The 25,391-nt window shown below is 50.2% G+C and overlaps 2 protein-coding genes and 1 non-coding gene across 4 annotated transcripts; 2 read left to right on the forward strand and 1 right to left on the reverse strand.

Moving 5' to 3' along the window:
- Window positions 1-4,293: 4,293 nt before the first annotated feature.
- LOC129147490 (general transcription factor II-I repeat domain-containing protein 2-like) lies at window positions 4,294-15,684 on the reverse strand. The gene is made up of 2 exons (XM_054709883.1): window positions 15,406-15,684; window positions 4,294-6,338 (listed from the first exon to the last, which is right to left on the reverse strand). Exon 2 carries the CDS (start codon window positions 6,322-6,324, stop codon window positions 4,387-4,389), a length of 1,938 nt encoding a protein of 645 aa, XP_054565858.1. The 5' UTR covers window positions 6,325-6,338; window positions 15,406-15,684; the 3' UTR covers window positions 4,294-4,386.
- Window positions 15,685-15,738: 54 nt separating this feature from the next.
- COPZ2 (COPI coat complex subunit zeta 2) lies at window positions 15,739-25,090 on the forward strand. 2 transcript variants are annotated; one of them, XM_054709886.1, is made up of 9 exons: window positions 15,739-15,893; window positions 16,657-16,731; window positions 18,545-18,626; window positions 19,179-19,270; window positions 19,673-19,728; window positions 20,425-20,502; window positions 22,039-22,090; window positions 22,691-22,729; window positions 24,747-25,090. In XM_054709886.1, the coding sequence occupies exons 1-9, from the start codon at window positions 15,783-15,785 to the stop codon at window positions 24,792-24,794; spliced, it is 633 nt and encodes a 210-aa protein (XP_054565861.1). In that variant the 5' UTR covers window positions 15,739-15,782; the 3' UTR covers window positions 24,795-25,090. The 2 variants fall into 2 exon arrangements, with proteins under 2 accessions (XP_054565861.1, XP_054565862.1); XM_054709887.1 differs by having other exon boundaries at window positions 16,663-16,731.
- On the forward strand, window positions 16,336-16,418 carry MIR152 (microRNA mir-152). Its single transcript, NR_129212.2, has one exon. It is a non-coding gene; the product is annotated as a microRNA mir-152 (primary transcript).
- Window positions 25,091-25,391: the final 301 nt, after the last annotated feature.

Below are 25,391 nucleotides of genomic sequence, written 5' to 3' on the forward strand. Positions count from 1 at the left end.
TGAGCGCTTCCCGGGCTTCCTTCGGCTGGGGGAGAAGGGCCTAGGCCTGGGGGGTGGTACCGCCGCCGCAGCGCGGGGTCCCCCCTTGGAGGGTGCCTACGGTGACTTGCAAAAGCCCAGGGAGACCCGAGGGGCGGGGGCGGGGGAGGTCGGTGCGGAGTACAGGGCATGTGTTTCGTGTGGTGGCGACGCTCGTGTCGCCATCTTGGGTGCTGGCAGCGGAAACCGCTCGGCCAGCTTTCGCTTCGTGGGGAGGCACGCCCCTCGCCAGCCTGGGATGGTGGCCCCTCTGTCGCAGGCGAGGAGGGCCACATCCCGGGTGGAACAGCCCCGGGAACGGGTGGCCTCGACGGTGGAGGGACGCGGGGTCCTGAGCGATGTTTGTCCGGAGGAAAACTCCCGGAAGAGGGCCGCCTCCTCTCTCTGGGCTTCTCCCCGCCCAGCCTCCCACGGAGCTTCGTCTTGCCTCTCGGGAACTTTTCTCAGTTTCGAGTGTTCTCCGATCTCGTCTAGCCAACACCTGTGTGGTTTTTTCAAACGTTTGTGTGTCCCCAGCATCCCTGGGGGAACTCGGGAAGCCCGCCAATGCGGAGGCCACCGTCTCGCGATCCTAACTCACTTCACCCTGCGGTGTCCGTGTGAGAGCTGCCTGCTTATTACAGGACGTGGGTAACTTTTTCTGTCCGTTATGTTTTTACTGGTTTTTTGAGAAAGGGAGAGGTAGAGAGAGAGGAACGTCGATGTGAGAAATAGCAACGCGTTTCCTCCGTTACCAGCCCCTACCTGGATCAAACCGGCGGCCTCTGGCACGTGCCCTGACCTGAATCAGCCCAGCGACCTTTTGGTGCCCAGGACAGCGCTCCAATCAACGGAGCCACACCGGCCAGGGCGCATCTTGGGTAATTTCAATGCAGCTGGTTGCGGTTGGAGAATTGTAATCACATTTAGGCAATCACCGAGTTGGAGTTGGTAGTGCATTGTTCCCCAGCTGTGGGACAAAAAGGTGTCAGCTCAAATTCTTAACTCCCAGGGAGATCCTAGGAACCTGTTGGTCCTTGTACAACTAAGGAGGAAGCCGACTGATAACTTGTTAAGTCAGAGCATCGCGTCCATCACGTGTTTGGAGAGTTAGGAGGCTTAATTTGGGGTGTTTCACAGATTATCAAGCACTTTCACCACATAAAAATGTACACCAGCATCCATTCATTGAATCCTCAGCTAGTTACCCATTTCAAATACTGATTCGAAGAGCACATGTTTTAGCCCGGCTGGCATGGCTCAGTGGTTGAGCATTGACCTGTGAACCAGGAGGTCACAGTTTCATTCCTGGTACAGGGCACATGCCCGGGTTGCACAGTTGCTAGGGCTCGATCCCCACCCCCAGTGGAGCGTGCAGGAGGCAATCAATGATTCTCGATGTTTCTATCTCTCCCTCTCTGAAATCAATAAAAAAATATCTTTTTAAAAACCAAAGAGCACATGTTTTAGTTCTTCCTTTTACTCTGTGTCTCTGGTAAATGCTAGAATATAAACTCCATGAGGACTACAATTTTGTGCATTAACTGTTGAGTCTTCAAAACCTAGAACAGTGCCTGGTACTTAGTAGACAATAAATACCTACTGAATAATTAAAGGAGCTCAAGCAGGCAGGCGTGTCATTAGAAGTTTCTGTTAAAAGCAGAAATTAATACTTGAAGGAGATGAGTTTTGAAGGAGATGGCATATTGCCAAGGGAATCAGAGACCAGCCCCTGAATTAATAAGACCATGAAGGTTAATACTAATGGATAAGAAAGGAGGAGAAATGAGGTGTGATCATTAATTCTAAGAACATACTAAGGAGGGTGAGAAGAAATATTTTAAAAATAGAACTAAAAGATGTCAAGGCTAGACTAACGTTATAGGGCTTAAATACTATTTTGAGAAGGTAGAACAAGAGGTTGCACACTAAGTGTGGTCATTTGACACAGCAAATATAGAACAACTAGAGGCCCGCTGCACGAAATTTGTGCAAGGGGGCTTGGCCTTCGAAGCTGCAGTGGCTTGCCTCAGCACCAAGGCCCTGACTTTCGCAGCCCTGGCTTCTCCCAGAAGGTCATCAGGAATGTTGTCCGGAAGGTTGTTCAGCCGTCCAGTCTAATTAGCATATTACACTTTTATTATAGATTTTAAACACACAGTTAAAAAAAAAAAGACAAAAAACTCTCCCTGGCCATGTGGCTCAGTTGGTTGGAAGCACTGTCTCATATACCAAATTGTTCTGGGTTCGATTCCCAGTCAGGGCACATACCTGTGTCTCGGGTTCAATACACCCGGTTGGGATGCATACAGGTGACCAATAGATACCTTTCTCTCACATCGATGTTTCTCTCTCCCTGTTCCTTTCTCTAAAATCAATGGACATATCCTTGGGTGAGGATTTTTTTTAAAAACTGGGCAGTCTTTTATGGGGGAGTATTGGAAAAGTCCGTTTGTATTTCCCAAGTTTCTTTTAAGCTGTAGAGCACAGTACCAGGTGCCTAGGACAAGAAATGAAGTCACATGGTAGATATATAACTAACATGAAATCAAATACATAAGAAATATTCACTGAAATGAAATGGCAGCTATTGGTGGGAAGCCCACACTGGGGAGATAACATGTGATACTGTCACATCACTTTGAAAGCCTAAATTCATTTGGTCACTTTTTAATGACTCAGTTTCTTGAGGTGGCACTTTTACCCATCCTCTCCTCTCTCTCTTCTCTGGGGTCCTGGGGGTGGAGGGAGTGGCTGACACTGAGAGAATGGGGGAGGGGAGGCTCTATATTAATTCTTTTTTAAAAAAATATATTTTATTGATTTTTCACAGAGAGGAAGGGAGAGGGATAGAGAGTTAGAAACATCTATCAGCTGCCTCCTACACACCTCCTACTGGGGATGTTCGCGCAACCAAGGTACATGCCCTTGACTGGAATCAAACCTGGGACCTCTCAGTCCGAAGGACGACACTCTATCCACTGAGCCAAACCAGTTAGGGCTATGTTAATTCTTAAGAGGAGGGGTGGAGAGGTCTTTGTTTTTGCCTACAATCCTAGTCATGTTCTTTTGCCTTCCGAATTCAAGTACTGTGTTGAAAGGTGTGTAAAATTACTTGACTGTACAGGGGAGAGGGAGGGATTAGGAACTCTGTTACTGGGTTAAAGGAACTACTATTGGTAGTTAGAAAAAGTTTACTGCTTAGCAATTACACAGGGGTGGGAAGAGAAAGGGAAAGACAAAGAATTGCTGGCCCGTTGCAAGGGCTTCGGAGAAGACTAGATAGCTCTATAGAGACAATGTCAACCAGCAGCAAGCTATTAGGCCTGTCGGGGTGTGGACACCCAGGATGTTTAATACTCCACCGGAGGGAGTAGAGATGGAAAGACTCTTCCACGCTTGTCTAGACTAGAGTTCCAGAGCAAGTCTGAGCAGGTGCAAACCTCCCCTGGACCCACCGATTAACCTTGTAAAACCCAGGGTGTGTCCATCTCCCAGGAAGCTACCCTCCGCCCTTCCCCCGACACCCCCACCCCCTTGCCTGGGACAGCTGTTAATAGGACATTTACTCAAGAAGCAAAAGAAAGATGCCATGCTCATGTGTCATCAGTCCTGATATATCCATTAAATCAGACCGAAACGACCACTGGAAAAAGTGAGCACATGCGCTTTCTCCCCGAGGGAGGGGCTGGGAGCCTTCACTAAAACCAAGCCTTGCCCCTGTAGCTCCAGGCTGCTCACCCGAGAAGAGAGGCTGCAGGAAGCCAGGAAGGGGATTTGGGGCCATGAAGAGAGACAGATAACTATGAAATCCCCTCTCTTCCTGGTCATCTCTGCTGACCCAGCTTCCTCTATAGCAGTGGTCGGCAAACTCATTAGTCAACAGAGCCAAATATCAACAGCACAACGATTGAAATTTCTTTTGAGAGCCCAATTTTTTAAACTTAAACTGTATAGGTAGGTACATTGTTATTAACTTAATTAGGGTACTCCTAAGCTGGCCTTTGCTCAAAACGTCCTCAATCTGATTGAGGTACGTTCGCTGAGGTCAACCCCTTCCAACTCTCCCATCCACACTCGTCTTATACACTTGTTTCATCTATCTCCTTTCGTTCATCCTCTCTATATGTCCAAACCATCTCAACATACCTTTCTCAATCCTCGACACTGCATCTTCTTTCACTCCACAACGTTCCCTAAAATTAACTTAATAAATAAACTTTAAAGTTTTAAGTCTTAAACGATAGGTACGTTGAATAAAAATTGATATCATACTTAATAACGATGTTATTTATTGATAAAATTAAATTCCTTACAATTTACCTTACAATATCCATAAAATTAAATCATGACAATGACTGACAAACACTAATGTGAACAATGGCCTTGCATCTCCTTGGAAAGTTTGGGTAAGTCAGGTTTGTATGTTGTTGTTTTTAATTTTAGGTACGATTCCAGGTTCTCATCAATAAGACGATTTCTCAATCTACTCTTGATAAGGTTCATGCTTGAAAATGATTGTTCGCATAAATATGTAGACCCGAATAAGGAAAGAACAGCAAACGCTAGTTTTTTCAGTTGATTATATGAGTCAGGAATACTATTCCAGGTGTTAAAAATCAACATATCTTCCTTCTCCAGGTCTTTCAAAGCAGACCACTTGTGCTGTGAACTAAGTTCACATTTGTTTTTCTCCAATATTTCTATATCAGCACAAAGACGTTCAAATTTCGAGCTCCACAATTCTTTGTTTTTTAAATCCAGCAATTGCATTTCAAAGTTGCCAATGTCAATATTAAAGGGAGAAAAATTTAATTCTGTTACAGTAGCATTAAGAGGTTTTTTAACAAAGGCTAGCGTCGCTTTGCTGTTTCTGAATTCCTGAAACCTGTTGAGAAAAGCTTCCCTCATATTTAAAAGTGTTGTTTTGAAATAGCAAATGTCAATATCAGAATTATTTTCTTGGCGATGTTTCAACAGGCTTGGAAAGTGAATCAAAGTTTCTCTTTCAAAATCTTGAGCAAAAAGAGATAATTTGTTTTCGAATGAAATAACTTCTTCTAACATCGAAAAAACTGTGTTTCCTTTCCCCTGTAGTTTATGATTAAGCTGATTTAGATGAGACGTAACGTCTACCATGAAATAAAATTTTTGGATCCATTGATCGTTCGTTAGTTCTGGATAGTGAACACCCTTCTCAAGGAGAAATGCTTTAATTTCTGTTAATAAGAAAGCAAAATGTTTCAAAACGTTTCCTCTTGATAACCAACGTACCTTGTTATGCAGCAGAAGATCTGCGTACTCACTCTCCATTTCAACTAAAAATTCTTTAAATTGGCGATGATTAAGAGCTTTAGCTATAATGGACTTGATAATCTTAATCACCAATTCCATAACTTTGCAGATTTCTTCTGGAAATGTCTGCGCACACAGCGCTTCTTGGTGAATGATGCAATGGTAAGTAAGTATCTCGTGATTAATTTTTTCTTTCAAAATAGCAACAAACCCGTTTCTTACACCGGTCATACTTTTCGCCCCGTCTGTTGAAATCGAGACAATTTTATCGAGTGGAATATGATGTTTTCCAATGCACTCAATTACAGCATTTGCTATATCCTCTCCACGTGTTTGGCCTTTGAGTGGCAATAATCCTAAAAGTTCTTCTTTAGGACCTGTAGGTGAAATAAATCGTACAAAAAGTGAAACTTGCGCTGTATCATTTATGTCACAAGACTCGTCAACTGCTATTGATAAAGCTGAAACCAATTTAAGATCTTCGACTTGCTGGTCAGTTATATTCGAAGACATTTTGACTGTTCTATCTTTCACTGTTTTAGCAGACAATGGTAACTCTTTAATTTTTTTTAGAATATCTGCTTTGTTCTTAAAATCCCTAAATAGCTCTTCGGAGGCCTTTAGAAAACAACTTTTTATGTATTCACCGTCTGTATATGGTTTTCCTCTCTTAGCAATCTCTTGACTAACCACAAAACTTGCAATATTAACATTGTTGGAAGATTGCATCCAGTAATTAAATACAGAACTCGGTTTTTCTTGACTCTTCTGAAGTTCCTCAACTGCCTTCTTCCTTGCATCACCGACAGGATGTTTAGTACTAAATGACACGTGTTTGGTTGTAAAGTGTCTCTCCAAATTTGATTTCTTGTTATGCGCCAATGTTTCCTGACAAATAAGACAGGTCGGAAGGCCATTTAAGTTTTGAATAAATGCGAAAGTCTCGGTCCATTCAACTTTAAATTCACGGTTTTCATCTTCCGTTTTTCTTTGCTTCTTCTCTGTAGCCATGTCAAACAGGGCACCTAAAAAAAAGGTTCATTTTATAATAATAAAGCCACCAGCACAAAATGATTACAATTCTTAAATTGATGACAAAAATACCTGTAGGATTTGCGGCTGGTTGGAAAAATACAGGTAACGTTATGCTTCGAGTAGGTACTTTTGCCACCCGTGCGTGATTTGGGGACGCGACTAGCACTAACCACTGCACAATGCGACTGCTGGCTGACTGGCTCACTCAACTCGGGCATGAGTCGTGCACGCCTCCCCCGCGCTGCGTCTCCCCTCGCCCGACCGACCGACACCCCCACTTCTAACGCCACTTCTTCAAAATAGACTCGCCCAGGCCGAAAACCGACTTCTGCGCACGGGCCACGAAGTTTCAATCGCACTGTACGTGCACACCCGCACGTGGTGTTTTGTGGAAGAGCCACACTCAAGGGGCCAAAGAGCCGCATGTGGCTCGCGAGCCGCGGTTTGCCGACCACTGCTCTATAGGAAAAGTTGTTGCTACCACCAGCAGGCACCCCCATCCTCCAGTCGTCCTGCAGGGATGACACCTGCCGGGAAACCCCAGGAGAGGGACGTGGGAGGGTGGGCTGGCTGGGACCTGGATTCCTTCTGGAATAGCAGGGGTTGCTTTCCCCTTCGGAGAAGTGCAGTCTCTCTGCTCTTCGGGGTGCCCGTTATTTTTTCCTTTCCTTAAAAAGGTTTTAGCCCTCGCCAGTTCGGCTCAGCAGAGAGAGCCCGCATACTGCAGGGTCTCAAGTTTGATTCTGGTCAAGGGCACATACCTTGGTTGCAGGTTTGATCCCCGTGTGGAGGCAACCAATTGATGTATCTCACATTGATATTTCTTCTCTCTCTCTCTCTCTCTCTCTCTCTCTCTCTATATATATATATATATATATATATATATATATATATCCCCCTCCAATCTTTCTCTTAAAAAAAAGTTTTTAAATGTTGCTAATCTATATAAATATTTCTCAATTTCCAACTTCCATCTAGTCCAGAGGAATGGATTAGATGCCTGCCTAATATTTCCTTACACCCTTCTGAGATTCTAGGATTACATTCTGTCAATACTAAATGGTATCACGTTTTGCGAGGAAATCAATTCGTTTTCCAGCTAATCCAGACAGCTGGCGCCTTTCTTACTTGGTAAACATCATTAGCAAGCTTGTTACCATTAAAGCATCAAAACAGGTAAAGCTCTGCAAGCCAGCCTCTCCCTGTGCACCCCATCACACCTGTCTTGGGAGATTGCTTCTTAACCCTAGAATCACCTGGGGGGCTTGTAAAAGCTGTCAATGCCCAGCCCTAGCCAATGTGTTCAGTGGTTAGTGTCGGCCTGAGCACTGAAGATCTCCGGTTCGGTTCCCAGTCAAGGGCATTTACCTGGGTTGCAGGTTTGGGGCATGTGCAGGAAGCAACCAGTCAATGTGTCTCTCTCTCACATCAATGTCTCTCTTTTGCGCGCTCTCTCTCTCTCTTTCTCCCTCCCTCCCTCCCTCCCTCCCTCCCTCCTTCCACTCTGTTTAAAAATCAATGGGAAGACCTAGCTGCTTTGGTTCAGTGGATAGAGCATTGGCTTGCGAACTGAAGGGTCCCGGGTTCGATTCAGGCCAACAGTGCATGCGGGGTCTCAGGCTCAATTCCGGCCAAAGGCACATGCCGGGTTGTGGGCTCGATCCCCAGTAGTGGGTGTGCAGGAGGCAGCCAATCAATGATTCTCATCATTGATGTTTCCATCTTGCTCTCTCTCTCTCCTCTCTGAAATCAATAAAAATTGATTTATTTTTATTTAAAAAATAAAAATCAATGGGAAAAAACATCCTTGGGTGAGGATTAACAAAGCAAAAAAAAAAAAAAAAAAATCAATGCCCAGGTCCCACCACCAAGCAGAGTCTCCCAGAGCACCTGGGCATCAGAGTTCTGTAAAAGCTCCGCTGGTGATTGTCTGTGCAGCCAGAGAATCACAGCCTGGAGCAAGAATCCAAGCTGGGTCAGAAAGGACAACAATGGTTCAGTTGGTTAGAGCAGTGGTCGGCCAACTCATTAGTTAACAGAGCCAAATATCAACAGGACAACGATTGAAATTTCTTTGGAGAGCCAAATTTTTTAAACTTAAACTTCTTCTAACGCCACTTCTTCAACATAGACTCGCCCAGGCCGTGGTATTTTGTGGAAGAGCCACACTCAAGGGGCCAAAGAGCCGCATGTGGCTCGCAAGCCGCAGTTTGCCAACCACTGGTTAGACTAGTATCGTCCCATCACTGAAAGGTTGTGGGGTCAGGTTTATTCCTCTGTCGGGGCAAGTACGGGAGAAAACTAATCGATGTTTCTCTCACATCGATGTCTCTCTCCTCTCCAAAATCAATAAAAACATACCTTAGGCCCTAACCGGTTTGGCTCAGTGGATAGAGCATCAGCCTGCGGACTGAAGGGTCCCATGTTCGATTCCGGTCCAGGGCATGTACCTTGGTTGCAGGCACATCCCCAGTAGTGGGTGTGCAGGAGGCAGCTGGTCGATGTTTCTCTCTCATCGATGTTTCTAACTCTCTATCCCTCTCCCTTCCTCTCTGTAAAAAATCAATAAAATATATTTTAAAAAATTTTTTTAAAAATACCTTAGGTAAGGATTAAAAAAAAAGGACAACAGTGATAATGCATGAGCACACACTAGCATCACCGACTGAAAAAAGATGTACTATTTCTCAATCCCCAAATGCTCTCTTCCTTGACCTAGCTAGCCAATGAAAACACCTCATTGTTCATTCCTGTCTTGGCATAACATCTTAGGAAGCTGAGCCCTATATGTCCCCTCCACATTGTCCCTAACAACGCTGGGTGATTTCTTTGTATAGCGCTCAGGGTGGCACGTCACAGTCGGGGAGGCCCGGTGGTGAGAGGTTTTGGACTCAGAGATGGGTTCAAAAATAATGGCTCTGCCACTGACTAGCTGAGGCCTCCTGCGCTAAGTGGAAATAACAATCTACATAGTCAAAGTCTAAAAATCGATTGATGTGCCCTGGCTAGGCGGCTGGGTTGGTTAGAGCAGCAGCCCATACATACACCAAAAGGTTTTGGGTTCAAATCCCAGTCTGGGTGGATACAGGAGGGGACCCATCGATGTTCCTCTCTCACACCGATGTTTCTGTCTCTCTCCCTTCCTCTCTCTAAAAATCCAGGGAGGGAAGAGGTTAGGGTTTAAAAAAAAAAAATCAGATCCTACGGCTGATCGCTAGGTCCCTTTCTTGCCCGACTCTGCCCACCCTACAACCTTGTTCTCCCAGAGAAAGCCAAATACGTTGAAGATAGGAGAGCTGTGCTTAGGGTGGTCAACTGGAAACCAGCCTGCAGACAGAGCATGGACGCTTTCATTTTCTCTCTGGAGAATACCACAGGCACACACCCCCATGCCTCACATTCCACACACACCTCCCCCTCTTGACATTATAGCAGGAAAGATAGAGCTGCTACCCAAGGGAGCTGTTTCTTCTTGTCACACGAGAACAGATGCCAAAATCCTAGGACAGACACCACAGCAATGTGGCAGCGGCAGGCTGAGTCAGAGGAAACAGCATGGACTCACCTCCAAGACATGCCAAGGCCCAGAGGGGAACCCATTTCAATCACTTGCCTCCTGTTGTTATTAATAGGGTTAGCTCTGGCAGGGGTGCTCAGTGGTTAGAGTGTTGGCCCTTGGACCAAAGGGTCTCTGGTTCAATCCCATGCCCCGAGAGTGGGAGGCAGCCAATTGATGTCTCTCTCTCTCTCTCTCTCTCTCTCTCTCACCCCCCTAAACCTCCCGCCTCCCTCCCTCCCTCCCTCTCCTCCACTCTATCTAAAAACCAATCGAAAAAATATCTTCAGGTGAGGATTTTTTTTAAAAAGTATATAAATATATATATACGGTTCTATTTATTTCAGAGAGAGGAAGAGAGAGAAACATTGATGTGAGAGAGAAACATTGATAAGCTGCCTCCTGCAGACCCCCTACTGGGAATCGAGCCTGCAACCTGGGCATGTGCCCTGACAGGGAGTTGAACCAGTGACCTCCTGGTGCATGAGCCAACACTCAACCAAGTCACACGGGCTGGGCAAAGCTGTGTCTTTTTCTTTTCTTAATATATTTTATTAATTTTTTACAGAGAGAAAGGGAGAGGGATAGAGAGTTAGAAACATCGATGAGAGAGAAAAGTCAATCAGCTGCCTCCTGCACACTCCCTACTGGGGATGTGCCTGCAACCAAGGTACATGCCCTTGACCAGAATCGAACCTGGGACCCTTGAGTCTGCAGGCCAACGCTCTATCCACTGAGCCAAACCGGTTAGGGCAAAGCTGTGTCTTTCTGAACCCAGCTCTGGCTTCCTCATTCTGGGGAGGCTTTTCTGCTGCACTTGGCCGCTTCTCAGGTGCTGCCAGGCTTACCCTGTGAGGTCCTCTTGAGGCGATGCTCTGTGGGAGACACTGTCCCGGCACTGTGCACGCTGAGCTTATATTTTTACATAGAATCTCACTAAAGGGGCACCCTAGACTGGGGCCCTGAGGAAGGAGAATTAATGAGAGAGTCTCTTCCTTGAGAAGTTCAACTTGAAGGCTCTGAATTTATTCACCATAGCATCCTGGTGATTAAAACAAGAGCAGCCAAGGTGGTGGTGGTGGTGGTGGTGGTGGTGGTGGTGGTGGTGGTGGTGGTGGTGGTAAGGATTTCGTGGTCCTAAAGCTTCCTTTCCTGCCTTCTCTTTATGCCAGCCCCTGTGCCTCTCTCTAGTACCTTCTTATCCACTCCTCCTCTAACTCCTCTCCCACCTCTCCCCATGGAGCCACTCCAGCTCCCTAAGTGGACTAGCTCACACAGAAATATTAAGGGATCAAAATAATGAAGTCAGTATTTTTTTCATAACACACCAAGCTGGCATGATCATTGACATAATGTCTGGTGACCTGGAAGCCAAATGAAATACTGCCCGCCCCCCTGACTCCCACACTGTACCAGAGTTGGTTAACGTTCACTATTGTAACTCTGACAGCCTGCAAGGAAGATTCAGGTGTGCCTTCTAAGTCATCATAGAAAGAGGGTCAGTAGATGCTTTCACCAGATGTTTGCATGGCTGACTCTGCCACCTCCTTCAGCTCTTTCTTCAAGTGTCACCTTCCTGAAGGCTTTCCCCAGTGACACTAAGGAAAATGGCACTCTGCCCTGCTCCCATCAACCCCTTACATTCCTGTCCCCTAGTCCTGCCGTATTATTCCTTGTAGCATTTATCAGCAACTCACATAATATCTATTCATTATCTGTCTTGCAAAGAAACGTGTGCACACACACTGACATCTGAATATAAACTGCATGGGAGCAAAGATTTTGGATATCTTGTCTACACTTGAAGCCCAGTGACTCAAAAAGTATCTGGTACATAGTAAGCACTCAATAAATATGTGTACGTCACCTAAAATAGGGTTTCCTTGATAATTATATTTTAATTATTTGTTTAAAATAGGTACTTTGTGAATACACATGATCTCCTTCATCCCGAACTCATCTATTCATTCACTTACTCAACAAATGCTTCCTGGCAAATCAGGCCCTGTTTGGGGGTGGGGAGGAGTGGGAGGAGAGGGATTCCACAGTGAGCAAGACAGACAAGAAACATTATTTCTGTTCTCAAAGTCTTGTGGGGAGAAGGACCCTATACATTTGTAAAGAAATTAGCAAAAATAATACTTAGAGGTCGAGAAAAGGATAATGTAAGAAATAAGGAGGGTACTGAGTTAGAGAATGTGACGGGAGAGACCATTCTGTGGATGCCAGAGAGGGCCTTTTGGTGATGACACTGAAGTTGAGACTTGAAGAATGAGAAGACTTTATAGTATTCACAGAGGAGAACTCCACTTGGCGGTCATCCGGGATAAGTGCGTTTGTTGCCCAACACAAGAGGCCTTGGAGAGAAGATTGGGGAAGAAATGTTGAGAAACTTGGATTCTATCTCCACTGAGCTATTTATTAGCTATAAGATCTTGAGCTCTAGCCGGGTTGGCTCAGTGGATAGAGCATCGGCCTGCGGACTGAAGAGTCCCAGGTTCGATTACGGTCAAGGGCACATGCCCTGAGGGGAGAAACCAAGAGGGCGGCATAGGTAAACACCTAAACTGCTGCCTCGCACAACAATTTCAAAACTACAACTAAAAGACAAAACGGACATCATCCAGAACCACAGGAAGGCTGGCTGAGTGGAAATTCTACAACTAGAAGGAAAGAGAAAAGCACACTGAGACTCAGAGGAGCTGCAGGAGGCAGAGGTACTGAGATGTGCGCAGAGAGGACTGGCAACTGAGTACGCGGCTGGCTTTCTCAACCGGGAGGGAGACAAAAGCTCCCGACTGCACTGAACTCCAGTTCCGGGTGAGACTCTGGGGACCCAGACTCATTAGGGGAGAAACTGGACTGTCTGGCAGCGGGCGGAACTCGAGAGCAGCTTTCTCTCAGAGGTGCTTGCAGCGATTACCACAGGACACTGAGACACAGGGGCCTATTAGGGCAGAGCTGACAGGAAACCAATGCTGTCTGCCCCGCCCTGAGACTCCGCCCCATCCAAGCTGAGCACAGAGGCTTTTGCAAGTCTTCTCTCATAAGGGTGTCTCCAGCACAGAAGTTCTCCCAGCGTAGACACAGCTGATCCTCACAGCCAGTTGGCCTGGAGGTCAGTTCCTCCCAGTGATACCAACAACAATCAAGGCTTAACTACAACAAGACTGTGCACACAGCCCACAAAGGGGTGCACCAAGAGTGTCCACATCAGGTAACTGGGGAGGCTGAGCCACTGGGCCCTATTGGACACCTAGCACACAAAGCCACTCTGTCAACTCAGGGAAGCAGCCAAAATGCGGAGACAAAGAAACAGATCACAAATGAAAGAAATGGAGGAAAGCAAACGACTGGATATAGAGTTCAAAACCACGGTTATAAGTTTTATCAAGAATTTTCTAGAAAAGGCTGATAAATTTAGCGAGACCCTCAAGGATATGAAAAAGGACCAACTAGAAATTAAGTATACACTGACTGAAATAAAAAATATTATACAAAAAATATGAAGATAGTGTAAAAAGCCTCTGGGACAACTTCAAGCGTACCAACATCCGAATTATGGGGGTGCCAGAAGAAGAGAGAACAAGATACTGAAAACCTATTTGAAGAAATAATGACAGAAAACTTCCCCCACCTGGTGAAAGAAATAGACTTACAAGTCAGGAAGCACAGAGAACCCCAAACAAAAGGAATCCAAAGAGGACCACACCAAGACACATCATAATTAAAATGCCAAGAGCAAAAGACAAAGAGAGAATATTAAAAGCAACAAGAGAAAAACAGTTAGTTACCTACAAGGGAGCACCCATGCTGAAACCGGTTTGGCTCAGTGGATAGAGCATTGGCCTGTGGACTGGAAGGTCCCAGGTTCTATTCCGGTCAAGGGCATATACCTTGGTTGCGGGCACATCCCCAGTAGCGGGTGTACAGGAGGCAGCTGGTGGATGTTTCTCTCTCATCGACATTTCTAGCTCTCTATCCCTCTCCCTTCCTCCCTGTAAAAATCAATAAAATATATTTAAAAAAAAAAAAAAAAAAAGGGAGCACCCATACGACTGTCAGCTGATTTCTCAACAGAAACTATGCAGGCTAGACGGGAGTGGCAAGAAATATTCAAAGTGATGAATAGCAAGAACCTACAACCAAGATTACTTTACCCAGCAAAGCTATCATTCAGAATTGAAGGGCAGATAAAGAGCTTCACAGATAAGAAAAAGCTAAAGGAGTTCATCACTACCAAACCAGTATTATATGAAATGCTGAAAGGTATTCTTTAAGAAGAGGAAGAAGAAGAAAAAGGTAAAGATAAAAATTATGAACAACAAATACATATCTATCAACAAGTGAATCTAAAAATCAAGTGAATAAAAAATCTGATGAACAGAATAAACTGGTGAATATAATAGAATCAGGGGCATAGAAAGGGAGTGGACTGACAATTCTCAGGGGGAAAGGGGTGTGGGGTGTGCGGGAAGAGACTGGACAAAAATCGTACACCTATGGATGAGGACAGTGGGGGGTGGTAAGGGCATGGGGTGGGGTGGGAACCGGGTGGAGGGGAGCTATGGGGGGAAAAAAGAGGAACAATTGTAATAATCTGAACAATAAAGATTTAAAAAATAAAAATAAAAAATGCTTCTAGCCCTAAAAAAAAAAAAAGGGGGGGGGGCACATGCCCTGGTTGCGGGCTCGATCCCCAGTGGGGGGTGTGCAGGAGGCAGCCAGTCGATGATCCTCTCTCATCATTGATGTTTCTATCTCTCCCCCTCCCTTCCTTTCTGAAATCAATAAAAATAAAAATGTTTTTTTTATTGATTTCAAAGAGGAAGAGAGAAACATCAATGATGAGAGAGAATCATTGATCGGCTGCCTCCTGCACTCCACACTGGGGGTGGAGCCCACAACCTGGGCATGTGCCCTGACCAGAATCAAACCGTGACCTCCTCGTCATAGGTCAAAGTTCAACCACTGAGCCACGCGAGCTGGGCTCAATAAAACTATATATTTTTTTAAAAATCTTGAAAAGGTCTGAGTCTCCCTTCCTTAACATGGGGGTGATAATACCTACCTCACAGGTGTGGGTTGTATTGGGTAATGTATGTGAAAGTGTTTAAGTGTAAAATATACGCATGAGGGTTTTATGGGTAAGTGGGTAAGTACTGTTGACTCTGTAGTGTGACTTTCCCACTGGCCTTGGGTATCCTGAAGGGAAAGCTTGCCATCTGGTATTCCTTGCCAGTACACCAGAGAAGCTAACGCATGGCACAGCCTGATGCCATGGTGGAGCAGTTGTGCTGCTAGGCATCTGTCTTGCTTCCGATTTGTCTTGTCTGTGTCTTGGGAGACCTCAGAGGGTCCTGGGGCCACGGCGCCCTGGGAGGAAGTAGGGGTGGGCAAACCTGTCCTGCGCAGAGGGTCTCTCCAGAGCTGTCCTCACCGGCTCCCACGGCTATAGCTTGTCCCCGGGGCCCGATGATGTTTGTCCGCGCGGTACTTACCAGGAGTTAAGAGACAAAGCTGGACTTTGCCTGTGTTTTCTGCAGGCCCCCGTTTAGCCTGCGCCACCCAAACCCGCAGGCCCGAAAGGAGGGGACAGACGGGGGCTGGGCTGGCCGGGGCCCCAGGAGGATGGGCTCCGGACTTGACGGAGGGCGAAGGCGCCCCGCAGGAGAGAAAGCAAGGAGAGGTGGGGAAAGGAGCGCTGGGGCGTGGGGCGCAGGGAGGAGAGGGCGGGAAGGGGAAGGAGGGAGAGGGAAGGGCGGCCGGGAGAAGGGAAGGCAGGCTCGGAGCGGGGAAGAGGGGAGGGCGGCGGCCTCCGGGGCGGGCGCGGGGGCGGGGCGGCGGGAGGCGCTGTCAGCGCGAGGCGGCGAGCGGAATGCAGCGGCCCGAGGCCTGGCCACGTCCGCACCCGGGGGAGGGGGCCGCGGCCGCCCAGATCGGGGCCCCAGCACCGCCCGCCCGAGCCGGGGAGCCCGCGGGGTCGCGGGTATGGAGCAGGCGGGCGGGTGCCGGGGTCCGGGGCGGCAGGAATCCGGGCCGAGGTGGGGGCGGGGGGGGGGCACCTAACTCACAACTTGCACGCCTGGCGCCGGGAACTTGGTGCCACCACTGAGCAGCCCAGGGAGGGGGCCGGGCCGGGCCGGGCGGCGAGGAAAAGTTCCTGCGGGCGCGGGCACGGACTCCCGAGGAGGCCTGTCCCGAGTCCGCGTGGGGCCGAAGTTCTGGATCCGTTTGGAGCCGCGATGGGGACGGCTTGCGGGTGGGGGCGGATGGAGATTCTGCGGGGAGGGGTAAGGAGTGGCGGGGCCGCCCCGGACTCAGCGCCGTGTGCGCTCTGGAGCCCACCCGCGTCGGGGAGGCTGGGGGCGCGCTCAGAGAGTGGGTCCAGCCTCCACCCCGAGGTCAGCTGGAAGGAGGAGGCACCGCTGTCCCCCCGGCCCAGGTTCTGTGATACACTCCGACTCGGGCTCTGGAGCAGTCAGTGCATGACAGAACTTGGGCCCGGGCGGACCTTCCGCACAATGTGCAGAGCGCCCACCAGGGGCCTGCAGTGGGACATCTGCCCGGGAGTGGAGCAGGCCCGGAGTGGGCCCGTGTGGGGCAGGACTGGGCCAGAACCAGCTCTGGACCTTTTAGGCTCGGGTCACTGGAGCCTGAGCATAGAGTCCTGGGGCCCATAAAACCGATGACAGGGCACCTGCCTTGAGTCAGGGGCCAAAGGAGCTCCCCTCACCCCGACCCCGTGTCAGTTGCAGGAACCTTCCCTGTACACCATCAAGGCTGTTTTCATCCTAGATAATGACGGACACCGCCTGCTGGCCAAGGTAACTCCCACCCTCACCCGGGGGCCCCTGAAGACTGTACTTGGGTCCCAAGAACATGAGTCCCCACCCAGCTGACTCTCCTGCCTCAGGAGAGACCCCACTGTAGGTTCTGTGACTCAGAGCAGCTCAGCTTAGACCCTGCAAAGGTCACTCTGCCCACCCTCCTGCCCTGTCAGACTGCTGACCCCTGTTTCTAATCATGTCCCCTGAAATGTCTTCTGGTCATCCTTTCCATTGGCCAGCTGGACCCGGGCATGGAAGGGACCTCCTCAGGGGTCAGCCTCCACTGTTCTTCGACAGCTTGGTAGACACCGAGGATTTAGTCGGAGGAGTCTGAGAATTTAGAACCAGACAGGATTAGAGACCACAAAATCCAGCTCTTTCGCAAACGAAGAAAATGCGATCTGGTCTAGAGAAGCTACATGAGTTGCCTGCGGTCACAAGGGTTAATATCAGAGCAGCGATCTGACCTCAAGTATTCTGGCCTGGAGCTCAGGAGGGTGGCTTTCCCTGCACAAACTAGTCAGTAATCCAGTATCTATCCCAGTGAACGTGGCCTAGGACAGTGGTCGGCAAACTCATTAGTCAACAGAGCCAAACATCAACAGTACAACGATTGAAGTTTCTTTTGAGAGCCAGATTTTTTAAACTTAAACTTCTTCCAACGCCACTTCTTCAACATAGACTCACCCAGGCCGTGGTATTTTGTGAAAGAGTCACACTCAAGGGGCCAAAGAGCCATATGTGGCTCGCGAGCCGCGGTTTGCCGACCACTGGCCTAGGATAATCTATATAATAAAAGCCTAAGCCACCCTTACGGCAGAACGACCAGAACGACTGGAACGACCGGTCGCTATGATGCACACTGACCACCAGGGGGCAGATGCTCAATGCAGGAGCTGCCCCCCGGTGGTCAGTGTGCTCCCACAGGTGGAGCCCCGCTCAGCCAGAAGCTGGGATCACAGCTGGCGAGCACAGTGGCAGTGGCGGGAGCCTCTCCCGCCTCCGCGGCAGCACTAAAGAGCAGTGAGCTGAGCAGGTGGTAAGGAGCAAGGGGTCCCAGACTGCAAGAGGGCGCAGGCTGGGCTGAGGGACACCCTGCCCCCCAGTGCACAAATTTCATGCACTGGGCCTCTAGTCCACAAATAAATGTCTACTTCAACACAACTAACTATAGTAGGGATATGGTATCTAAACCAGCTATGAAATAATTTATAGATTTGCTTGTTTGCCTTCAGAGGCACAACAGCATTGACTGAATTGTGCAATGTGTACTGGGGACTTTTCCTCAGATATTTCGTCTTCATAACTCCGCCTGAAGTCAAACCATCCTTGGTGTTGAATCCCAGTTCTGCCCCTACAACTGTGAGAAGTTACCTGACTCCTTCACGCCTCAGTTTCCCCATCAGTACAATGGGGATAATAAAGCAGTTATGATTATTATTGAGGTGAAGAAGGACCCCGGGATCTACCCTCTTTCCTGTAGACTCAGGTCCGTGTAGAAAGAGCATGACTTGGTGATCACCCCAATCCTCAGCACACCGCACATCGGCTCCACATACAAAAGACTCCAAGTATTGGGAGAGGACTAAAAAAAAATAAAATAAAAAATAAAGGCCTCCAAACTTCTCTACATTTTATTATTCTTTGCTTAGAATTTGTGTCTATAGGAAAACAGTGAGCAGTCAGGCCTAGAGGGCAATAAAGAAGAGATGGGGCACTTGGCCAGCACCCACCATTCCCTGCCACCCATCCATGGAGGAGCCAGGCTCTGTGGAATGGCTATCGCCCCTTCTCCTTCCCTTCCTCATAGTATTATGATGACACATTCCCCTCCATGAAGGAGCAGATGGCCTTCGAGAAAAATGTCTTCAATAAGACCAACCGGACTGACAGTAAGTACCCTCCTCTTCCTCGTCCAGAACTCTCAGATACGCACTGTCCTCTCCATCTGGACCCATCTGTCCCCGTCGGGCCTGCAAACCCACAGGCCATTTCCTTTTCTTCAGAGGTTCTTTTTACCTCTCCTTCCCAGCTGTTCATCTCTATGTCTGGGGAACATTCACCCCCCTCCGGTCCCGTCCCCCCCATCCCTCTCAAACCTCCTACCACCTGCACACCTAGACCTCACTCTCAGGGGAAGAGGCCAACTGAGTTGTGGGCCCCCTACCAGCCTGGGACTGGTCCCAGGCATTGCACATGGTGGGAGCGGGAGTGCAAGGTCGACCTTGACCTGGGTTTGTTGGCTCCTCAGAATGAGGCAATCACTAGAAACGGGGGGTGGAGGGAAGGACACAGAGTAGCCTCATGGCAGTGTTCCTAGTGCTAGCCTTTCCAAGGGTTCCTGAGAAAGGGAGGAACGAACTAGGGGGAGAAGTGCAGAGCTGGAGGTGGGGAGGAGGGGTCAGGCAGAGGTGGCCGGAACGGCAAGTCTCCTCTACTTCCAGGTGAGATTGCGTTTTTCGGGGGCATGACCATCGTCTACAAGAGCAGCATTGACCTCTTCCTGTACGTGGTGGGCTCCTCCCAGGAGAATGAGGTGAATTCAGGAGGTTGGGGTGACAAGGAGGGTCTGTCTGTGGGGGAATGGCTTGGAGTCTGGGGTAGAAGCTGGGTACCCCTCCTTCTAAACTCTGGGGGTCGGTGAGCAGCCAGAACGGTTCTTTCCGGGACAAGGTATACCCGTTATGCCCCTTAGGTCCCTTAGGGACCAGAGTGTTCTCTGCAGGAGCTTTGGTTTCTTTTGTTGAACACCACTAGAGAAGGGTACACTCAGCGTCCCACTCTAGTGCCTCCCAACCCATGCTCCAAGGTCAAGCTGCAGGCAGTCTCCAGCCCTGTCGTCTCTGGAAAGGGACAGTTTCCCATGCAGGTAGACTCTTTCGGCCTTTCCAGTCTCAAGCTCTCTCATTTTCCTCCTCCCACATCTGCCCAACCTCAGCTGATGCTCATGTCTGTTCTCACGTGCCTGTTTGAGTCCCTGAACCACGTGTTAAGGTGAGTGCGATCCTCGGCCCTTTAAGGCCCATCCCCCAGGCCTTGATACGTCACAAAGACAGGGCCCTTCCTCCAGGCTTCTGTCCTGAGGAAGACTGGAGCTGGAGCACCCCCCTCCAAGACCTCTGACCTTTACCTAACCGCATGGTGTCACCCGGAGCAGGGCCATATGAAGGGATGGCCAGAAAATGAGGTCTAGAAGAGCGAAATGATTTGCCTGAGGTTACAAATGGTTTATATCACAACAGAGACTCAAACTCGGGTTTTCTGACTTGAGGCTCAAGGTGGTTTTCACTGAACCCCAATTCAGTCATCCAGTATCTCTTCCAGTGGGCATGACCTTAGGAAACCAAAGTAGGATAATCCAAGAATAAATGAATTCCCTAGTCAACACAGTTGAGTATAGTAGAGCTATAGCATCTAAACTAGTTATGAAATGCATTAGGGGTGCCATGGTGGGCTCAGCATCAGTACCCCAAGTGTAGGAAGTTGGGCAAGGAGGGTTTAAGGCAGCAGGCCTGTCCTCTGCTCAGGAATCCCTTGCACAGGCGATGCCCTCACTGCCCTTGACATTGTCCTTCCCAATGCCTGTTGGGGGTGTGGAGGGGTATGGATGGAGAGGGGGGTCTGTCTCACCTAGGCAGCGGCCTGGTTGCTCCTGGCCCTGGGGAAGCTCAGGAGCTGTATCTCCTTCAGGAAGAACATGGAGAAGCGCTGGCTGTTGGAGAACATGGATGGAGCCTTCTTGGTGCTGGATGAGATTGTGGATGGCGGGTGAGGAGGGGGTGAGGATGGCGGGTGAGGTCAGGGACACTCACAGTGGGGGGTGCCTTTGAAGATCATCAGCTCTAGATTGTACCCAGTACACTGCTGGCTGCCTCTGGCCCCCTTCTCCCTCCTTTCCCCAGCACATTCCCGGTGACCTCATCCCCCCACCCCACTCATGAGGACAGAGGTTGAGGTCAGTGTTAGTCAAAGTCAAGCAAACAAGAAAGGAATCTGATGCCCCGCTGTGGCTGGCTGTCAGATAGGCAGGGTTTGGGTGAAATGGTTTGCTCTCCGGGGCCCAGGAAAAGCAGGCCACAGACACTTGCCCCTCCCTAGAAGGACTTCATTCCGGCAGAGCCCTGTTGCCTGACACCTCCCACTCTTAGAGCTCCATTCCAACCTGGCCTAGAGGTGTGATCTGGGCCAGGTGCTTATTCTCCCTGAGCCTCCCTTTCCCTACCTTTCAGATGGGGATGACAAAGGCACTACCTCACAGGGTACGGGGATTAAATCAGGTGATGCTGGTCAAGCTCATGGTTCTCCTCCAATAAATGTCACCTGCTATTGGTATGCCATTCTTAGGAGGCTGGGTGTCCTTAGAAGTGTTGGTTAGTGAATTTCCATGGGCAGTGGGGGGGGGGGGGGGGGCAATAATTGGGGAGAAAAAGAAATTCTGCCTCAGGGGCAAAGGATAATAGAAACTGATGATCTTAAAGACATCCACACACCTCTATCATTATGTCCATTTTAGAGATGAGGGAACAGAGGCTCAGAGATTCCAGTGACTTGCCCAAGGTCACACAGCAGGGCCAAGATCTAAAACCATGGGCATGGTTCAAGATTGGGCTCTTTCCATGGCACTGTACCACATGCCCAGGGGGGCAGGGAGCTCTGGGAGATGGGGTACTATGGAATTCCTCTCCCTTCCCTCCCCATTGACTTCCTGCTAACGGCGAGGCCTTGTGCTAATTGCTGAGACCCAAGAGAGATGGAATAAGACCGGGTTCTGTGGAACCAGAAGTATAGACAATTTGGTGGAACCTCTTTAAGGAAAGCACACACACACACACAATTACAAAATGGGGGGCAAGGCTTAGGAAAGACCCCTGGAGTTCCCATTTCTTTTGTGTTTGGCATAGAATAATAGTGAAACAAGGTAGAGACCCCAACGCACCTCCCTTCCTTCTCTGAACTTTCCTGAATCCAACCCTGACCCAGAAGGGGAAGTGAACTTTCGAGAGCTGAGTGTCCCAGGCCCTGCTTTTGACACGCAGTTTTCTCTGGCCTGAACCCACCCTATTGCACAGCTTTTGCCCAACGATGACCACGTGTCTGACCAGCAGGTTTGAAGTATAGAAGGACCAGAGTTGAGGGATCTCCATGGTCAGGGAGAGTTCTGACTTGAGAAATACCAGCGGGAAGGTACCCCGCAGGGGAATTTTGCAGGACATGGTGATTGAGGGACGGGGCTTAGCAGCGAGAGGCTGCAGAGGGGAGATTCATGTCACTGGTTTTCCTCCTGGTTTCTCTCTCGTCGTGTAGCGTGATTCTGGAGAGCGACCCCCAGCAAGTGATCCAGAAAGTGAACTTTAGGGTAAGAGTCCCCTGCGTGCCCTCGTCTCCTCTAGGCTGCCTTTCGCATCCTCCCATCTCCTGTCTTCCCTGTGCTGGGGCTGCCAGGCCCGGGGAAAGAGAAAGGGGGGACCCAAGCTCCTCTAGCAGAAGCAATTCCTGGGATGATGCACTTGGGGGAGCAGCAGTTTGGGGGTGTCAGTAAAAGAGATCTGCTGTCCTCTCCCCCTGTAGAATCACCAAGGACCTCCCCCTCCTCCCTGGTGGGAACTACAGACTGGGGGAATAAACTCTCCAAGAGACACCGGTGGCTGCCTTGGCCTTGAGGTTGGGGAGTGGTAGTCCAGATAGAATGGCCCTGCCTAGTTTGTCTTTCCTGTCTGAATTCAACCTCTTCTCCCATCTTGATTCCCCTCATTCCCGTACTCTCCATGCACCATAGGCAGGGCCGCGGGGGGCCTGGCTTCCAAGTGACAAGGTGCAGGGCTTCCACTAAGGGGCGATCCGGGTGCAGTGCCGGACCCCGTAGCACTGCCTCCCTCACCCCCACCCCTTCGCCTCCCTTTCTAAACCCAATGCCCCCGCCCTGGCCTGACCACCCTCTGCCACTGCTTCCCCACAGGCAGATGACGGCGGCCTGACGGAGCAGAGTGTGGCCCAGGTAGGCCCCCAACGTCTGCCCTGGGCTAGAGGGCGGAGAGCAGCACCTCCTGGGGGGCCCCGCGGGGGCTGTGAAGGCTGAGAAGTCAGGGTGTGGGAGGGATTAGACAGTGACACGCCATCGGCTGGAGAATCAGGGGAGGCTTCTAGAGTCTCTGGGGCGGTGCCGAGCTGGGCATTGATCACGGAGGCACACCCTGCCGGCAGCCCGCCTCCTCTCCTGGCTTGGTATCTTTAGATGGAAACTCTGGGGTGAGGGCCCACTCTGGAGGTGGCTGGGTCACTTTTCCCCAAAGCTCGGGCCCTGATGCTCCCCCTCGCCCAGAAAGGACAACAAAAAGGGGTTTTCCTCCAAACCCTCACCCCTCCAGGTTAAGGTCCAAGCTGTCCTTGTTTAGGGACCCATGAGCCCGTGATACGATCTAACTTTCTCCACTCCTCACTTGCCACCTAGCCCCTAAGTGACCTGGCTGTGGGAAACTCCATCCCCGCCAGTCCCCTGCCTGGTCCTAACTGGGGGTGCATGTGGGGCAAAGGGGGAGGCCCCTGGATCTGTGGCCTGACGGTTTCCCAGCTGTGCAAACTTCCTGCTCACCAGGCTGACTGCTTGACCTCCGTCTGTCTGCCCGCAGGTCTCTCTGCACAGACTAATCCTGATTTTATGGAGCTTCCTGCCCCAGCACTAACTCCCTCCTGCTGTGGTGGCCCAGGCCTAGACGGGTGTGTAACATCCGTGTGGAGCCCTAGGTGTGCTGCCCACTTGCCTGCACTGCCCTGGTGCTCACCCTGCCGCTCGCTCCCTCCTCGTGGCTCCCCAGGCCTCGCCCTACGCTGCAGCTGCCGGGAGGAACGCAGACAGCCCTGCGGCCGTTTCAGGTCCAAAGAGGTTAGGGAGCACGAGCAGAGCAGATAAGAACACAGGCGTGTATGTTCCACTTTACCACCTGGAATCTGGGTGACCTAGGGCAAGTTTCTCAACCTCTCTGGGCCTCACACAATCACAGGACACTCCTCACAGAGGTATTATGAGAACTAGGTGAGCTAATGCAGTAATCGGCAAACTCCTTAGTCAACAGAGCGGCAAACCACGGCTCGCAAGCCGCGGTTTGCCGAACACCGAGCTAGTGCATGGAAAACGCTTTGCACAGCTCCTACTTTCCCAAAGGGAGAAAGAACGAAGACATAGCCCTTTTAACGGAATTCTTGAGTAAAAACCAAGGAAGTCACAGGGAGTGAGTGGAGGAGGGAACGAGGAGAAAGTGGGGTTCTGGCCAGAGAAGCAGGAGAACCCCCCCCCCACCAGGGCCACGCTGTCCCCTAGAGAGGAGGGGAGACTGGGCAGGAAGAAGGGACACGCATGGGGGGATGAACCTGCAGAAGGGAGTGAGGGTTGGTGGCTGGAGGGACGCTCTGAGAGTCCTACGTGGCGTCGGCACCGAGTTGGGATTGTGGGTCCGCCTTGGTACGGCTTTGCGTAAGCACTGGACTCAAGCTGTTTCCTCAGCTGCAGGTGAGCGTGCGCAACCGAGGGCAGGTGTCCTCTGGCAGTGTCTGGCCAGCCCCCGTTTGCCAGCTGAGCCACATCAGCCGTGGGTTGGGGTGGGGTGGGGAGGACACACAGCCAGCCAAGGGCAGACCTCGAGTTTTGCTGAGGTGTCTGAGCTCAGGGAGTGTCAGGCCTGGGCCCAGTGTCTGCCTGGACGTGGCACTGTGGGCAGGAGCCTGCATGACATGGTATGGGAAAGGCAGAGCCTGCCGCCCCACCCACCGCTGCAGATGCAGAAACCAGAGGGCTGGGCAGGCTGGGGCCTGGCTGGGAGCTGGCTGCAGCCAGTTTGGACTGCTCTTCCCTCTGGCGGGCCTATCCCCTGCTGAAGCCGGGTAGAGATGAGCTGCTGCCACCTAGTGACCAGGAGCTGCAGGGACACAGGGGAGGTGGGCTGTAGCCCTCTCTCTCCGCAGTATCCAGGCATGGACATTCCCCTGAATTCTTTCTCTCAACCTTCCTCCCTCCCCAGGTTCTCCAGTCTGCCAAGGAACAAATTAAATGGTCGTTACTGAAATGAAGGCTGTGCGTTCGAGGCTCCCTGCCCCCAGATAATTTCCCCGATCCTGGCAAAAACTCAGAGACCCCAGGGCACAGGAGAGGCCCCTCGGTATTCCCAGGACCTCCCGGAACCATCTCCTGAGGTCTCTGGGCAGAGACTCTGAAATGAAAAAAAAAAATTGGCTTTAGTCCCGAGTCACCACTTCTCATGGCCCTGGCCTGCTCCTTGGGCCTCGAGAACCAGCCGAGTTGAACTCAGACCTTAGGCACCCCTGAACCCAGAGCCCTAATAAACCTGCTTCTGTCTCCTGCCAATGGTCTCCTCTCTTGGCCAGGGAGGTGTGTGTGTGTGTGTGTGTGTGTGTTCCATTAAGTGTTCCTGCCCTTTCTTTGCCTCGTCTTTAGGATGCCCATTACCAGGGCATATCCCAGCGGTTGTGTGATGGGGGAGAGGTAGGGGTCAAGGGGAAGGGGACACTTGAACATAGCGAGGGGGTGTGACAGGAATGCCAGGAGGCCCCGTAGGTGGTAGTATGATGGTGTGGCACGGTAAAAGAGTGATAGGAGAAATGGCACCTATCTGGGAGAAGGAGACCAAAGATGGTACACACGTGGT

Source organism: Eptesicus fuscus, chromosome 20 (assembly GCF_027574615.1).
Source record: "Eptesicus fuscus isolate TK198812 chromosome 20, DD_ASM_mEF_20220401, whole genome shotgun sequence".
Lineage (NCBI taxonomy): Eukaryota > Metazoa > Chordata > Mammalia > Chiroptera > Vespertilionidae > Eptesicus > Eptesicus fuscus.

What these genes read in the sequence shown, in the direction of transcription:
- LOC129147490 (XM_054709883.1), bottom strand. Translation starts at nt 6,324, where the DNA reads ATGGCTACAGAGAAGAAGCAAAGAAAAACGGAAGATGAAAACCGTGAA.
- COPZ2 (XM_054709886.1), top strand. Translation starts at nt 15,783, where the DNA reads ATGCAGCGGCCCGAGGCCTGGCCACGTCCGCACCCGGGGGAGGGGGCC. An exon ending in TAAGACCAACCGGACTGACA is followed by an intron (nt 18,627 to 19,178) that starts GTAAGTACCCTC and finishes CTCTACTTCCAG; the next exon opens with GTGAGATTGCGTTTTTCGGG. An exon ending in GCTCCTCCCAGGAGAATGAG is followed by an intron (nt 19,271 to 19,672) that starts GTGAATTCAGGA and finishes GCCCAACCTCAG; the next exon opens with CTGATGCTCATGTCTGTTCT.